Here is a 17881-nt window from a genome sequence, read left to right as displayed (position 1 = left end):
ATTGCTGAGAAAAGTTAATTTTACTAATAATGAAAACTATCCAGAAGAATTTTTTAAAACTTAGAGTTATATTCACAGGAAATTAAAATTTCCATTTAAATTTTATTCATATTTTTAGTGCTAAGAAGTATAACAGTGCCATCAATAAAATACATTCAACCATAAAAATATATTACTTTGGGATACAATTCTATACTGGAAGAAAAATTCAAGGAGGTAGACTTTTTATTGAAATATGATTTCAAGGAGAGGGATTATCAACATAAATTTCTCATTGTGAAAAAAGTGCTTGAGCTTATATTTTTTAAGTGGATGAGAGTAGGTATGAATCACTACAGTATTTAGATTCCTTTGGATACATAGAGATTAATGTATGATTTCTACCATTAATATTTATAGTCTGCCTAGAATTATATACTCTTTGCATCTTTTTAAATTGATATCCATTAATATTACATTAACATCCATTAAAATGTGGAAAGGGTACATAGTTTCTCAAATTTCCTTTAGGGGGTACAAGGTAAAATGTTTGAAACCATTGGTTTACACTGTAGACTCTACAGAATTTGGACCCCATGCTCTATGGTCTGCCCTTCAAGGCTCTTCACAATGGGATCCCTTTCTACCTCTCTCACTTTGTCTTTCCCATGGACCCTGAGCTCTAGCCTTGGCCAACCCTTCTCTTTCTCACAACCAAGTCTTTAAAAAAGAGATTCCTCTCTTTTTGAAGGCCTTTCTTGCCTTTTTCTGTCAAATAAGGTCCTTCCATTCTTTTAACACTCAACTCCTGCAGGAAACTATCACTGGCTACCAAGGCAGAGTTAGTTTCTTTTTTAATCAATAATTTATTTATTTTTTATTTGCATCCAAGTTAGTTAGCATATGATGCAACAATGATTTCAGTAGATTCCTTAATACCCCTTCCCCATTTAGCCCATCCCCCCCTCTATATTTAAGAGTCTCTTATGTTTTATCCCCCTCCTCGTTTTTATATTATTTTTGCTTCCCTTCCCTTATGTTCATCTGTTTTGTTTCTTAAAGTCCTCATATGAGTGAAGTTATATGATATTTGTCTTTCTCCGACTAATTTCGCTTAGCATAATACCTTCTAGTTCCATCCACGTAGTTGCAAATGGCAAGATTTCATTCTTTTTGATTACTGAGTAATACTTCATTGTGTGTATATATACATATAATATATAATTTTTGGAGACATGTCTATTCATGTCTTTTGTCCATTTCTTCACTGGATTTTTTGTTTTTTGGGTGTCGAGTTTGATAGGTTCTCTATAGATTTTGGATACTAACCCTTTATCTGATATGTCATTTGCAAATATCCTCTCCCATTCCGTTGATTGACTTTTACTTTGCTGATTGTTTCCTTTGCTGTGCAGAAGCTTTTTATTTTGATGAGGTCCCAATAGTTCATTTTTGCTTTTATTTCCCTCGCCTCTAGAGATGTGTTGAGTAAGAAGTTGCTGCAGCCAAGATGAAAGAGGTTTTTGCCCGCTTTCTCCCCGAGGATTCTGATGGCTTCCTATCTTATGTTTAGGTCTTGCATCCATTTTGAGTTTATTTTTGTGTATGGTGTAAGAAAGGGTTCTGGGTTCATTTTCTGCATGTTACTGTCCAGTTTTTCCAGCACCATTTGCTTAAGAGACTGTCTTTATTCCACTGGATATTCTTTCCTGCTTTGTCAAAGATTAGTTGGCCATATGTTTGTGGGTCCATTTCTGGGTTTTCTATTCTGTTCCACTGATCTGAGTGTCTGTTTTTGTGTCAGTACCATACTGTCTTGATGATTAAAGCTTTGTAATACAGCTTGAAGTCTGGGATTGTGATGCCTCCTGCTTTTGTTGTCTTTTTCAAGATTGCTTTGGCTATTCGGGGTCTTTTCTGGTTCCATACAAATTTTAGGATTGTTTGTTCTAGCTCTGTGAAGAATGCTAGTGTTATTTTGATAGAGATTGCATTGAATATGTAGATTGCTTTGGGTAGTATCGGCATTTTAACAATATTTGTTCTTCCTATCCAGGAGCATGGAATATTTTTCCATTTTTTGTGTCTTCTTCAATTTCTTTCATCAGCTTTCTATAGTTTTCAGTGTATAGATTTTTCACCTCTTTGGTTAGATTTATTCCTAGGTATTTTATGATTTTTGGTGCAATTGTAAATGGGATCCATTCCTTGATCTCTCTTTCTGTTGCTTCAATATCGGTGTATAGGAATGCAACCATTTCTGTGCATTGGTTTTATATCCTGCAACTTTGCTAAATTCATGGATTAGTTCTAGTAGTTTTTTGGTGGAATCTTTTGGGTTTTCTGTATAGAGTATCATATCATCTGTGAAAAGTAAAAGTTTGACCTCCTCCTGGCTGATTTGGATGCCTTTTATTTCTTTGTGTTGTCTGATTGCAGAGGCTAAGCCTTCCAATGCTATGTTGAATAACAGTGGCGAGAGTGAATATCCTTATTTTATTCCTGACCTTAGGGGGAAGCTCTTAGTTTTTCCCCATTGAGGATGATATTAGCATTGGGTCTTTCATATATGGCTTTTATGCTCTTGAGGCATGATCCTTCTATCCCTACTTTTTGAGGGTTTTTATTAAGAAAGGATGCTGTATTTTGCCAAATGCTTTCTCTGCATCTATTAAGAGGATCATATGGCTCTTGTCCTTTCTTTTATTGATGTGATAAATCACATTAATTGTTTTGCGGATATTGAGCCAGCCCTGCATCACAGGTATAAATCCTACTTGGTCGTGGTGAATAATTTTTTTAATGTATTGTTGGATTTTTGCATCCATGTTCATCAGGGAAATTGGTCTATAGTCCTCCTTTTGCATGGGGACTTTGGTTTTGGAATCAAGGTAATGCTGGCATCATAGAAAACGTTTGAAAGTTTTCCTTCCATTTCTATTTTTTGTAACAGCTTCAAGAGAATAAGTGTTAACTCTTCTTTAATTGTTTGGTAGAATTCCTCTGGAAATCCATCTGGCCCTGGACTCTTGTTTTTTGGGAGATTTTTGATTACTAATTCGATTTCCTTACTGGTTATGGGTCTGTTCAAATTTTCTATTTCTTCCTGTTTCAGTTTTGGTAGTGTATATGTTTCTAGGAATTTGTCCATTTCTTCCAGATTGCCCATTTTATTGGTGTATAATTGCTCATAATATTCTCTAATTATTGCTTGTATTTCTGCTGTGTTGGTTGTGATCTCTCCTCTTTCATTCTTGATTTTATTTACTTGGGTTCTTTCCTTTTCTTTTTGATCAAACTGGCTAGGGGTTTATCAATTTTGTTAATTCTTTCAAAGAACCAGTTTCTAGTTTAATTGATCTGTTCTCCTGTTGTTGTTGTTTTTTGTTTTTTGTTTTTATTTTGTTTTGTTTTGGTTTTGGTTTTGATAGCATTGATTTCTGCTCTAATCTTTATTATTTCCTGTCTTCTGCTGGTTTTGGGGTTTTATTTGCTGTTCTTTTTCCAGCTCTTTAAGGTGTAAGGTTAGGTTGTGTATCTGAGACTTTTCTTCCTTCTTTAGGAAGGCCTTGATTGCTATATACTTCCCTCCTATGACCGCCTTTGCTGTGTGCCAGAGGTTTTGGACTGTGGTGTTATCATTTTCATTGGCTTCTAGGTACTTTTTATTTCCTCTTTAACTTCTTGGATAGCCCATTCGTTCTTTAGTAGGATGTTCTTTAGTCTCCAGGTATTTGTTACCTTCCCCAATTTTTTCTTGTGGTTGATTTCAAGTTTCATAGCATTGTGGTCTGAAAATACGTATGGTATGATCTCGATCTTTTTATACTTGTTCAGGGCTTATTTATGTCCCAGTATGTGATCTATTCCAGAGAAAGTTCCATGTGCACTGGAGAAGAATGTATATTCTGCTGCTTTAGGATGAAATGTTCTGAATACATCTGTTAAGTCCATCTGGTCCAGTGTGTCATTCAAAACCATTGTTTCCTTGTTGATTTTCTGTTCAGATGATGTGTCCATTGTTGTAAGTGGGGTGTTGAAGTCCCCTACTATTATGGTATTATTATCAATAAGTTTCTTTATGTTTGTGATTAATTTATATATTTGGGTGCCGCCACATTTAGAGCATAAATATTTACAACTGTTAGATCTTCTTGGTGGATAGACCCCTTAATTATGATATAATACCCTTCTTCATCTCTTGTTACAGTCTTTATTTTAAAGTCTAGATTGTCTAATATAAAAAAATACAGCTAATCTGGCTCTCTTTTGGTGACCATTGACATGATAGATGGTTCTCCACCCCCTTGCTTTCATATGTCTTTATGTCTAAAGTGGGTCCCTTGTAAACAGCATATAGATGGATCTTGTTTTCTTTTTCATTCTGTTACCCTATGTCTTTTGATTGGAGCATTTAGTTCATTGACATTTAGAGTGAGTTCTGAAATGTATGAATTTATAGCCATTATGTTTCTTGTAGAGTTGGGAGTTTCTGGTGGTATTCTCTGGTCCTTTCTAGTCTTGTTGCTTTTGATCTTTTATTCCCCCATCTTTTCTCCCCTCAGAGAGTCCCCCTTAAAATTTCTTGCAGGGATGGTTTAGTGGTCATGAACTCCTTTAATTTTTGTTTGGGAAACTTTTCATCTCTCCTTCTATTTTGAATGACAGCCTGCTGGATAAAGAATTCTTGGCTGCATATTTTTCCAATTCAGCACCCTGAATATATCCTGCCACTCTTTTCTGGCCTGCCAAGTTTCTGTGGATAGGTCTACTGCAAACCTGATGTGTCTTCCCTTGTAGGTTAAGGACTTTTTTTCCCTTGCTGCTTTCATGATTCTCTCCTTGCCTGAGTATTTTGTGAATTTGACTATGATATGCCTTGTCGATGGTCGGTTTTTGCTGAGTCTAATGGGAGTCCTCTGTGCTTCCTGAATTTTGACATCTCTGTCTTTCCCCAGGTCAGGAAAGTTTTCCACTATGATTTGCTCACATAACACTTCTACCCCTTTTTCTCTCTCTTCCTGTTATGGGACCCCTGTGATTCTGATATTGTTCCTTTTTAATGAGTCACTCATTTCTCTAATTCTTAAATCGTCATCTTTTGCCTTAGTCTCCCTCTTTTTTTCTGCTTCATTGTTCTCCATAAGTTTGTCCTCTATATCGCTGCTTGCCTCAACCATCCTTGCCGCCATGGCATCCATTTGAAATTGCAGCTCAGTTATAGCATATTTTATTTCATCCTGACTAGCCTTTATCTCTGCAGAAAGGGATTCTAATCTGTTTTCAACCCCAGGTGGTATTCTTATTATCATGATTCTAAATTCTGGTTCAGACATCTTGCTTGTATCTGTGTTGATTAAGTCACTGGCTGTCATTTCTTCCTGTTTTTTCTTTTGGAGTGAATTCCTTCATTTCATCATTTTGAAGGAAGAAAAGGAATTAATAAGGTAAAAAAATTAAAATTAAAAATTAAAAACAACACAAAAAATATCAAATAAAGGTCGCTGGATCCTAGGTGTGTTTTGGTCTGGTTGTTGGAAGGAGCTTGATAGATTAGAGAAAAAACAAAAAGATAAGAAAAAAAAAGTTTGAAAGTTTGAAAAAAATGAATACAATGAAATAAAGTGAAATGATGTAAGTAAAATATAACTTGAAAAATTTACCAAAAAAGTAAAAAATATAGTAGAAAAAATTAAAACTATTTTTAATAAAAATGGAAAATAAAAATATTTTCTCTTTCTGTATTCAAGAATAAGAAAAGAAAAAAGTCTGAATAGATGGACCAGCAAACATACTGTAATACTATTGAAATTACATCAGTTTCTCCTAGAAGTCAAAGTATGAAGCACTTTATAGACTGTAAACTAAGCAGGTGCAGAGACTTGTGGTGTTCCTGAAGAGTGACGTTGGCCCAGTTGGGCGGGGCATAGTGTAAGGGCTCTGCTCTCCACTAGGTGGGGCTGCTTAGCTTACTGGAGTGGATTGTTGTGGCAGGCGTAGTTGCATATGCGCATGCGTTGGGGGGTGAAAATGGCATCACCCAGCTAACCAGTGTCTAGTATCGGAACTCTGTGCTCTCCCTGACCAGCAATCGTGCACCTGTCCTTTGTCTCCAGCTTCTGTCTACTCCCCACTTTTACACTGTCTGTGACCAAGCTGTCATGTTGCCAGGTGGCACCTCCCTCCTGAGTTTTATCTCAGATGCGGCTGTGTTTCCCAACCCCTCACTTCTGAAGGACTGAAGCTTTGACCCGCTCAGACCTTCTAGGTGAGGGTCTCACCAAGCAATGGCCGAGTGCCGGCCCCACCCAGGGACATTCTCGGGACTGTGCTGCCACTGATGTCCAGAGACTGTGGCCCCAGCCTGCCCCAGACTGCCAGCCTGCCCCAGAAAAAGTTCACGTGATTGTGTAGCAGCAGCATTTCAGGGGTTATGGAAAATCATGACACACATCTGGCACCAGGCTTCACCCTTAATGACCTTGTTCCAGCACCAGCAAATGTGTTTGTTCTCCAGGGTCCACTGAGACCCCCTCGGACCTCGCTCTCTGCTCCTGGGGATTTGCCCTTCCCAACAGAGCACCACCAGGTATCGAGCTGTGGAGTTTCAGATTCTGTACTCCCCCTGTTTATAGAGTCTTAATGGAATTTAAACCCTCTCCTTTCTCCTTTCCCCTTTTTTTGTTCAGTCCCTTGCATACTCTTTCTTTTCTCTCCAGCTGCTTTCCTACTCTACCCCCTGCCCCCACCCCTGTTTCTGTCCTCTCTCTGCACAAAAAACAGCTCCCTGCCCTTAGTGACTTCTCTCTCCCCCAGTTCACCTCCCCACACCTCATACCTGCTGAGTTCTCTGGTTTAGGTTGTGCAGATTGTTGTGTTAATCCTCAAGTCAGTTTTGTACATGTTCAGGATAGTCTAGTGTTGATCTGGCTGTATTTCAAGGATGAGAGACACACAAAAAACCTTCCATGCTGTTCTGCAATCTTGGCCCCTCCCAGAGTTAGTTTCTTCTTCCTCTATGCTTCCAAAACACTAATAGGTCCCTCTACCATAGCACTCACAGGTTGCCATAACTAGACTGTTTTTCTCATCATCAGGCTTTCCTCCTGGTCTGTGATTTCTTTTATTCATGTTTGTATCCTCAAACTTCTGAGCATATAGTAGGTGCTAATAAACATGTGTTGAATTAAAAACAGAATGGAATGGTTCCTGTCTTTACTCTCATCTCTTTATTATTAGCTTTTTATATATTTCTAAATTAGTCAAGCCAACCATCCTGGATCTCTCAACACAGTCTGCTTATTTCCTCTCACCAATACTCCTCACCCTTGAATACCCCCAGCCTCTGTTCTCACTAGGAAATTGCCCAATACAGTGCCTCTCTCATTGCCAGTGTTCTTGGGAAATTTGGCAGTTTGGAACTCACTGCACATTTTCTCATAAAGACAATGTTCTAGGTGATGGTGGGGTTAAGCCACAGACCCTAATCTGCCCAAATGTAGTGAAAATACTACCTACAGGCAATAAAAGCAAATTCAGCTATAGAAAAGTAAAAACACTGTTGGTACAGCAATATGTTTTTCAAAGATAAGTTTCTGAGTTTTTATTTTAAAAAGAATCACAGAGAATATGTCTTGGCCGAATGGTCTCAGCAGCTGGAGTAGAAACTGACAGTAGATATTTGTTAAATGCCTACTCTGCTAGATAGCATATGCATTTGTGGGTTGTATCACTTAATTCCCACAATGCTTTTGCCAGGTATGGCAGACAACCTGTGGTGAGTTACAAACTACTCCACACTTATACAGCAATCATTTATTAGCTCATAATTCTACGGGCTGGCAATTTTGGGCTGGACACAGTTGGGTGATCCTCCCACTGGAGATCCCCTGGGCTCACTCTTGCTGCTGCACTCACTTGGTAGATGGCAGAATGACAGCGGCTGGATGATTTAGAATGGCCTCATTCACAAATGTTGGCAGGCTGTTGGTTGGGGCACCTTGATTTTCCTTTGTGTGGCCTCTCCAGCAGGCTGGTTCAAGCTCACAGCTATAACGTTCTAAGAGGGCAAAAATGGAAGCTGCAAGGCCTCTTGAGGCCTGAGTTCAGATCTGACATGCTGTCATTTCCTCCATGGTCTATTGATAAGACAAGTTACAAGGCCAGATTCAGAAGACTGGAATAGATGGCCATGTTTAATAGTGAGCATTATTATTCCATTTGGTAGGTGACAAAATCTGGGTCCAGAGAGGTTAATCATCCTGCCGGATACCTCAGCTCATAAGTCAGAGAAGCAGGCCCAGGTCTGTCTGATCCCCAAATTCTTCTAGTCTCTACTATAACATAGTTTTTCCCTTCATTCCTCCCTTCCACTCTCTTTTCTTCTTACCAACCTCTCCCTATCCATGTCCGGACTCATGAGACGAGGAAAAGAAAAGGGTGAAGGTGTAATATTCATATCTGGGTTGTGTACTAGTTAGTAACTACTATCGTAGGGAAACAAAACTGGTAGGAAGGTAATTTTAAGTGACTATTTTCATACCTTATTTCCTTTTCACCAACATGAGAAAGGCCTAGGAGAGTGTAAACATGTAAAGCCATATCTTCTGCTCCCACACAAGCAGGGAAATATGAGGAAAACAGAGTTTAGCTGCTTGAGGAGCGCTATTGTGGTGGGAGGTGGGACATACAAAGTCACCTGGGTGCATAGGGACTCAGGAACCCAAACCCAGGTGTGGTATGGTCCCAAAACCTGTGCTCAACCCTTCCCTGGGGCCCAAACCACAAATAAATGAATCATTTTTGATTCTCACTTGTCCTCATACTTCTTTCCTTCACATGCCAATTCATTAATAAATTGTATTGGGTTAACCTCCACAATAGATCCCACATCTGTCTATTTTTCTCTGTCCCCCCTGCCACTCGTTACTCTCCAATCCACCACCATCTCTCTCCGGTACCAAAATAGCCTTCTACTTCATCTCTCTGCTCCCACCTTTGCCCCCTAAGTACCTTCCTCCCTGTGACAGCCAACATGATAATTTAAGACATAGATCAAATAGCAGCAGCTCTTTCCACAAAACCCAGCCATGGTTCCCCATTGCTCTCTGGAAAAATCCCTGGCTCTTTTGCAGTCTACAAAGCCCATGAAACTGACATCTTCCTTTCCCTGCACTTCATCTTTCACCATTGGGTTCTGGTGCCAGGTTTTCCTAGCTTTAGGCCATGAAGTGGCATCAGCTCCCCCCACCTCTTACCAAGCTTGCCCCCAGCTCCTTATGATCCTTTCCATTATATTAGCCATTTTTTGTGTGCGTTCTCCAGATAAGCCCTCTTTATTGGCTCTAGCTAAGAAGGTTTATACCACCCCATCTTCATTACCCTCTGCTATTTCACCCTGTTCCTTTTCTTCATGGCTCCTAAAATTATTTATAATTATGTGTTTGTTTGTTTACCATCACTCTTCTCCATTACAGCATAATCTCTAAGAGGGCAGGAACCATATCAGTTTTTTTTCAGCACCTACTCACAGCCCAGCACAGTGCCTCCATCTAGAAGGAACTCAGTACATACTGTGTTCCAGTCCCAGCTCTCCTGTTAACTAGCCACATCCTTGGCAAGATAGCTAACCTCTCTGAGCCTCTGTCTGCTGGTCTGTAAAATGAGACCAATGATCCCTACATCTATGAGTTGTTGTGAAGTTTGAATGAGATGATAATGTATGCAAAACACTTTGAAAACTGCAGGGCACACTCTAGCCATGTGATGAATTATTTATGTGTCCACTTAGGGTCAAAAAGGAAGGATAGTCATGCTGACCCTGTCTCTGACAACTGCCTAGTGCTTTCTGGGCTTTTCGATGAAGTGTGGGCTTTACACAAATAGGAAATCTGGTAGCCGTCTCTCTGCAGTTGGCTGCATTTCCAGCCAGCATGGTTATGATTATAATTAGAGTTGCAAGAGTCCTGTTTCATTTCAAAAGGATTCTGGGTATAGTCTGCAAACTACCAGAGGAATGTGTCCAGGAGCAGATCCTTGTGGCAGATGTTTTTATTGGGGCCCATTCACTTCTTTTCCTACAATATCAGGAGTGTCTGTTTCTAAGCCACGTGAGAAGCCACGTGAGAAGAGATTTTCCATATGTGAGGTTTCGAATGGTGACCATTGAGCAAAGTGTACCGCTCTCACTCTCTGTAAATGAACAGTAGCTTGGACAAACTCACTTTAGCAGAGCCAGGCCTTTTATCAGCAGCCAGAGAATGGTCTGTAATGCGAAGAATTACTCTGCCCATGTGTCTAAGGGAAAACATTCTTTAGCCTGTCAAGACAGTGGAACCTCTTATTAGAAACTATAGCCAAGTCAATTTCTCCACTCTTGCCAACTAAAGGATTCAGAACACACTGCGCCGCAGACCCTAAATTAACAATCCAGCTGGAAGGGGAGTTGAGGCCCCTGGATATGGGTGAGGATGTCTAAGGGAGCATGATTCAAATCAAAGCTGAGTCCAACCTGGGCGTTTACATATTTCAAACCCCATTACCCAGTTTTCTTCAGAGCCCTTTTGATCATAACTCTTCACTGGGCAGAGCAGAGGTGATGTCAAGGTCCATCCCATCAGAGACAGCTGACTTTTTTTTATTTTGGCTCCTTTTATTTAATGATTTCCAATTTTAGCAAGGAGTGCTAAGGAGACACCAAAGTCATAAGAGTCCTTGATGGGATTCCTCTGAGTAAAAGAAAAACCCGTATCTATAAGTACAAAGAAGCAGGTTGAGGTTTCGAGTGGCACAATTCTCTTTGCATTGATCCTTGCAAGCCTTGGATTAAAACAAATGCATACCTCGTTTCAAGTCCATGCTGGGTGAAGCAGCTCATTGATGAGATGCCACACAAAGTGATTGTTATGCAAGATTTCAACCCCATGTCCACCGCCTTCTGTGATCCCCAGCTGCAAGTCGTGACTATTTGCTATCAGATCCACTGTCTGACTCAAGAGTTGGCACTGGTTGTTTCACACCAGAATGAGAAGTGCAGTCATGCCCTGCAACAAGATGGAATGACAGTAAGCGACGTTGTTGGGGAGATGACTGAGTCTGAACACAACTTCAGGTGCACTCATTAACCTTTTCCTACGGAGACCCCCAGCAACTGACAACTGAAATGTCACTCTGCCGGTTCTCCAGTCAGCTTGCTTCAAGTCAGCACACATCTCTGTCCCCTGACTCCAAACCACACCCTGCATCAGGCATTCAAAGTTAGAGAGAGTAAGACCCTTCTCCCACCTTCAAGGAACTTCTGGTCCAAATCTAAACTCGTAAAAATGAAGTTCCAGTGGAGAGGTAACTTGTTCAAGTTACACTGTTTGTAACTCATCCATCCAGTATTTGAACCCAAGTTTATTTTTTAATTCAAAGCCTCTCCCTTTTCAACTATACCACACTGCATCCTCTTACCACACTGCAATCTCATTATTTATCATTGTCTTTCAATTGCAGTTATTAAAATTTATTTAGCTCCCGTTTCTTAAGAGGTGATTGGCAGAGGCATAAATTAGGGGGTAAAAGTATTATAAATGTTGAAAATATTCGCATATGTTAAGTATATTTTGTATATTTAAAGTAAAAGTGAAATTGGTTTATCTCTGGGTGAGTTAAATGATGTTTATTTTATTTACAATATTCGGTATTTTTTGTTTTCTAAAATGAGATTGCATTGCATTATATTTTGAAATGTTATTTTTAAAATAAAACAAAATACACATGAAAATGCTTTTTAGATCATAAAGTGCTAATAAGTATCAGCTACTAAATTCATTGCATGTAATAGAACCCTCAATGCATGGATTACTTAAAAGCACATCTAATCAACCTTGATAGTTGGTGTTGATAAATGCGCAGGTGCTCTCAGAGCAGTGAGATTGTGGTTTTCAAGATCACGCTCAGATTAGGTGAGCCTAGCTTTGTCTGGCTTTATCTGAGGATACAGAGCAATCGAGGCCAAAATCCTCATCAGCTGTTGCAGTGTCTAGAAAGGGGAAAGTCTCTCGATCATTGACAATCCTGCATTTTACAGAAGATTTTATTTCTTTCTGTCTAGAAATGCTCGATTGTACTATCACATCTGTTACCAGCCACCTTCCCTCAAGGAGTCCTGGTAGAAATCTGGCTTTAATGACACTGCATGTGAATTTGGGTTCCCAGCACCTTGAGCAGATGGTTAATGGCGAGTTTACTACTGGGCCAGGCACCCTGGAACTTCTTCATTTGGGATATAAGCCTTCTTTTTCCTCCTTGGAAACCAACCACTGCTAATAAATGCCACTCTTGTCTCTCTGAGGCCTAACAATTTCCTCTCACAGACTTACTGATCTTTGACCAACCAACCCTTTGTGTGTAGAAGAAAGAGTCCCCTCTCTTTGGAAAAAGGAAGTTTGGGCTTTCCCAGGCATTCAGGAGATCAAGGCTGGTGATAGAAACTTCTAAGGGGTGTCAGCCTGGCATTTCTGGGCCTTCACATATATATACCAAGGTTGGTGAAGTAATATATTTCTAATTTAATCTGAGGTTCCTTTTAGACACTTAGTATATTGGCATATGCTTTCAAGCAGAGCGCTTTCTAGCTGGGAGGTGAAATGATACTTTACACTCGTGTTATGATTTCAAAGGCATGTTCAATTGCACTGTTATCTCACTGAATCATTACAGCCTCTTATAGGAAACTTATTACCTACTTTGCAGTGAGGAGACCAAGTCTTAGAAAGCCTGGATGGTGAGTCCAAGATTCAAGAGCAGGACTCAATTCCAGGTCTTCTGACTCTAAAGGCTGAGCAATTTCCACCACTTTTCTAAAATTAAAAACCTGACCCTAAGTCACAGTTGAGAATGTATGGGGTGGGGATGATCCTAATCCCAATGAAACCAGCTGCTGCAGAAAGGAAGAAAAGGGGGGAGGAAAGAAACCAGTGTCTATTGAGCTTCTGCTCTGTGCTGACTAATTTCCACACTGTCTCCTTTAAATGCCATGTCTGTCTTCTATGCGATTGAAAAGCAATGAACATAAACAAAGATTCAGTTACCTCCACAAAGTCCTTTAGCTTACAAGTGGCAAAACTGAACTGACAACCAGTCTTTCTGACCCTCAAACATACAATCTTCTTAGCACACTTTACATTTCACTACAACTCATGGTGCCTTTATGCACACAGCAGATGTTAAAAGGCTTGGCAAACAAAAGTTCTGTGTTTTGGAAAGGTTGGTGTTCCCAAGGACACACGCGCATCCCTTCCTTTCCCCTGGCCCTCCAGCACAGTTTTCTACATGACACTGCTGACATTTTCTTCTGTCTCCTTGCAGCCTGTGTGGCGGTGGTATCCGTGATTGAACAGCTTGCTCAAGTTCACAACTCCACGGTGGAGACCTCAATGGAGAGACTGTGCAGCTACCTTCCTGGTAAACACAGAAAGGGTCATGTGGCTGTGGGTCTGATTTGTTTTCTGACTTTTGAGTCATCATGAGTGAGTTTATACCCTACACACACTTATGGAGGAGAATATGACTGAGTTATTTGTGTGAGTTGATATTCTTATGGGGCTCATAGAAATTAAAACAAATACACACACACACACACACACACACACACACACACACACACACACCACTCGAGGCAATTTTTTCCCCTGACATTCATTTTCCACCATGGCAGAATGAGATTATTGAGGACATTTAGGAAATAAAATGTAGAATGGCCAATTGTTGCTTCATATCTCACATTTATAATGATTTGCCTAACTGGAGTTCATTGCCTTAAATACCAAGAAGGTCAAAATAATGAAAAATGGATAATTTTCCATGATTTATGTTAATTTAACCACATGTACATTCCCAGATACGTGTACAGCCTTACCCACACAGAGATTTATTTAGGCTGAGAGAACAACTGATCTTTAAAAAACCCAAATGGGAAAATAATCTGGAAACTTTCCACAGATTTGAATTGGATCTCAATAAAATCATCTGACCCATACTCAAAAAAAAAAAAAGGAATGGATTGATGATTTAAACAAATAGTATATTTCTCTCTCCATCTCCTCAAAGTTGAAAAAATATTGATTCTATTTCCCTTATAGAATACTATTAGGTGAACAGCCACAATGAGTAAACTTCTTTGAGAGTCAAATTGTCATTCCTTGAATGTTAAGGAACAAATTCATCAAGGACGATTTTTTTCAAAGTAAGGAAGCCAGACTAATGGTGGTTGTGTCTGGTTTCCATAGCATGCTGTTCCAGTAGCACCAGAGCATTTTCAGAGAATTTACTGCATTCAGTCACACTACGCATTCACAAGCTAAATTTCTTGGAATTCAATCTAAAGTCTAAGAGAGAATAATACACAAACACGAGTGTTTACAACGTCCCAGATTGATCATTGCTAAGATTTTGACTTATTTACATCATCTTTCTTTTGCGGAATTAGAACGTGGCAGATAGACTTGAAGCAGCCTTTGGCTTCCTCTCACCCCCAGTTCCATTCTCCTTCTATCTCCCCAGAGGGAACCACTCACATGAGCTTTATGGGTATTGTTCTTGTCAAATTTAATACTTTCATATTCACTTGTATGAATCCATAAACAATGTATGGTATTGTTCAGTGGGTAATCTTTTAACCTTTTTGGAGGAAACAAATCAAACCTAGGAAACCACATGAAATAGATGTGTAACTTTATTAGTTATTAAAATGTGAATACCCTTGTAAACATAGCCCAGGTCAAGAAGAAACAGATAGGTAGCTACTCTAGAAGCCCCATTCCATCATAAATCCATTCTTTTGCCTAAAGGAACAACATCTTGAATTTTACTGTACTCATTTTTTTTTGGCATTGCTTTATAGTTTTATCTTCCAGGTGGGCATTTGCTATACCCTAGTCTTGCCTAGTCTTAAAATTTTGATATGTCAAGGCCTGGGATGCCTGGGTGGCTCCGTTGGCTGTTTCTGCTCAGGTCATGATCTCACAGTTCTTGGAATTGAGCCCAGCATCAGGCTTTTTGCTGACAGCATGGAGACTGCTTTGGATTCTCTTTAGGTCTCTCTCTCTCTCTCTCTCTCTCTCTCTCTGTCCCTCCCCTGATCCTGCTCTTACTCTCTCTCAGAAATAAATAAATAAACATTAAAAAAAATATTTTTTGACTGCCCGGCTAGCTCAGCTGGTAGCACATGAGACTCTCAAAAAAATATTTTTTGATATGTCTCTTAAATCTGTTTTAATCTATAAGTTTTCTTTCCATCCCTTCCTTTTCCATTTAATTTAATTGTGGGATTTGCCTTGTAGAGTTTCCCACAGGCTGGGTTTTGTTGATTGCTTCCCTGTGGTATGATTGAATATATTGCTCTGTGTTCTTTATTTCCTGAAAATTGCAGCTAGATACAGAGGCTTGATCAGACTCCAGTTTGACTTCTTTGGCAAGACTATAAGTGGTGATATTTTCTTTAGTCAGGAGGCCATTATAAGTGGCTTTCTCTTTTTGTGACATTAGCAGCTGTCGATGGTCACTAACCAGATCTCTTAGTTAACTGGGGGTTGCAAAATTGTGCTATTCTAATATATCATTTATATTATCTTTAGTGGTGGAAGTACATTAGAGACACTTTGCCTCGTCGTCATCATGTTTTAAAGGATTTTTAAAGTTTATTTATTTATTTTGAGAGAGAGAGAGAGAGAGAGAGAGCACGCAGAGGAAAGGCAGAGAGAGGAAGAGAGAGAGAATCCTAAGCAGGTTCCACACTGTCAGTGCAAAGCCCAATGCAGGGCTCAAACTCTCTAACCATCAGATAATGACCTGAACCAAAATCCAGGGTTGAACACTTAACCGACTGAGCCACCCACGTGTTCCCATTGTATTTTAGAGACGTTTTCCCCACAGTCCATAATGGTATTGTTCATAGTAGGAAAGGCAGGATGAATGCCTGATTCCTTTGCTTTACTTGCCAGTTTTCAAATGATTCGCTGCCTTTCTATTATTGTCCCATAGTAGTCAATTAGTTTTCTTTAAAAACTATCATTATAACAATATAATGAGATATGTATATATAGATATAGGTATATATAGATATAGATAGATAGATACAGAGATATAGAATAGATAGATATAGATATATATCTCATGTCTCATGAGGTCATACTGACACTTCAAATTCAGGACTATAGGATTTTAGCAGGATTTTCTTCTTAATCTCTTCTATGTCATATCCATATCTTTCTTTCCACAGCCAAAGTCCTAGTTCTCAAGGACAAAGGGACAAAATACCCTATAATTACTCTTTCACCTATCCCTCATTAGACATATAACAGTCTCAGAATATCAATATCAATCCTCGTACTGCTACCATTAATATACTTTATAATCACTGAAGGCAACCAATACTGCCCTTTAAGTATACTGTTCCCATTTTTCCACCCTTTGAAATCATTGTTCTCTATGACCTGAGCATATGGCTATTCCATACCATATCCATGCCCTTCTCACCCCCATTTGGTCTCAGTCCCATCAGCAACTATTTGATTGACATTCACTACCAGCCCTTATGCGGATGCCTCTCTAGTCAACTTGTCTACAGCTCATTCCTCAGGAAAGGCTCACGGGAACACTATTCCCTGAATTCTTGCATCTTAATAACAAGCTGCCTGTGCCCTTTACACTTGAAAGTCAGTTGTTTTTCTGGATACATAAATCCTTGCCATATAATTTCTTTCTCTAAGTATCTTAAACGTGTCTTTAAAGAGCCTACTGATATTCTAATTTCCTTTTTCTTATAAGTCACTTGCTGTTTTTGCCTAGAAGTTCAAAGGAGGTTTTTTTCCTTTCTTCTATAAAATTCAGTCATCTAACTAGAATATGCTTCAGTGTTTGTTGTGGTATATTGATGCTCTCAGGCATGCAGTGTGCTCTCAAATACATTTTTTAAATAATTTCAGAAAAGTTGTTTACTTGTTCAGTTTCCTTGATTTGGTTTTCTTTTTCAGGGATTTCTAGTATCCATATTTTGAATCTTCTTTGCCTAACCTTGATATGTTGCCTATTGCTTGAATACTACTATCCTTTCATTTATTTTTTATCTTGAAAGTTTTTCTTAAGACATTAGCTGTTGTATTCACTTCTTGTGTTCATTCTGGTTTAGATTTCATTCCTCTTATAATCTTGTATTCTTCCCTGTGTTCTTTTAGTCCATGTCTGAGTTTTCTAATTTTGATTTCTGTTGTTCTTTCATGACTTAAAGCATTTTATTAATGCTTCTTAGCTCATTTTGAAATACTATGTTATGTTTTAATCCTTTTTTGGACTTGACTTTCTGGCATGCTTTTGCTCTCTATAGGGATGGGATTCTGTTCCTTATTCTTTTTTTTCTTATAATAACTTTGTATGGGAGTTGACCTAGATACATTTCTGTTGCTCATTTTTATATGAAATTAGTTTTCTAAAACTCTTAAAAAGAGAAGTGGTTCAGGGTACGTTTCTAAATGCACAGAACTTTTTTCTGTTGTTCTTATGTAGTGTTAACACACACACACACACACACACACACACACACACACACACGGGAGCATACTTTTGGTGTTTCTGGCTATTCCCTTGCCCACTTTTGTCTGGATTTTCTTTCCTTTGCTTCTCTCCAGCTCAGTTTTGTTTCCAAACCCAGCAATTTCTCCTCAGCATGGATGCCATCCTAAAAGGAATCTCTGGTAGGTCAGTTTCTAGAAATCATAGATGCCTGGCCATGCCAGCCCCTTAGTCCTTCTACCCCTAAGACCCTTGTAGTCATCTGCCATCACAGTGGCCAAAACCCCACCCAGTCTCAGCTTCCCTTCTTTAATTGGCCCACATACTTTCTAGGCAATATCTATGTACT

General features: G+C 39.2%; 1 protein-coding gene across 3 annotated transcripts in view; it reads left to right on the top strand.

Moving 5' to 3' along the window:
• AOAH (acyloxyacyl hydrolase) overlaps nt 1-17881 on the top strand; it is a 167213-nt gene that overhangs the window by 11258 nt on the left and 138074 nt on the right. For all 3 annotated transcript variants that reach the window (XM_007078576.3, XM_015535929.2, XM_007078575.3), the window contains exon 3: nt 13333-13428. In XM_007078576.3, coding sequence (XP_007078638.2) covers nt 13333-13428 — 96 coding nt within the window. The remainder of the gene's footprint in view (nt 1-13332; nt 13429-17881) is intronic.

This window comes from Panthera tigris, chromosome A2, assembly GCF_018350195.1.
Source record: "Panthera tigris isolate Pti1 chromosome A2, P.tigris_Pti1_mat1.1, whole genome shotgun sequence".
Classification (NCBI taxonomy): domain Eukaryota; kingdom Metazoa; phylum Chordata; class Mammalia; order Carnivora; family Felidae; genus Panthera; species Panthera tigris.
This window is presented reverse-complemented; position numbering and strand designations above follow the sequence as displayed.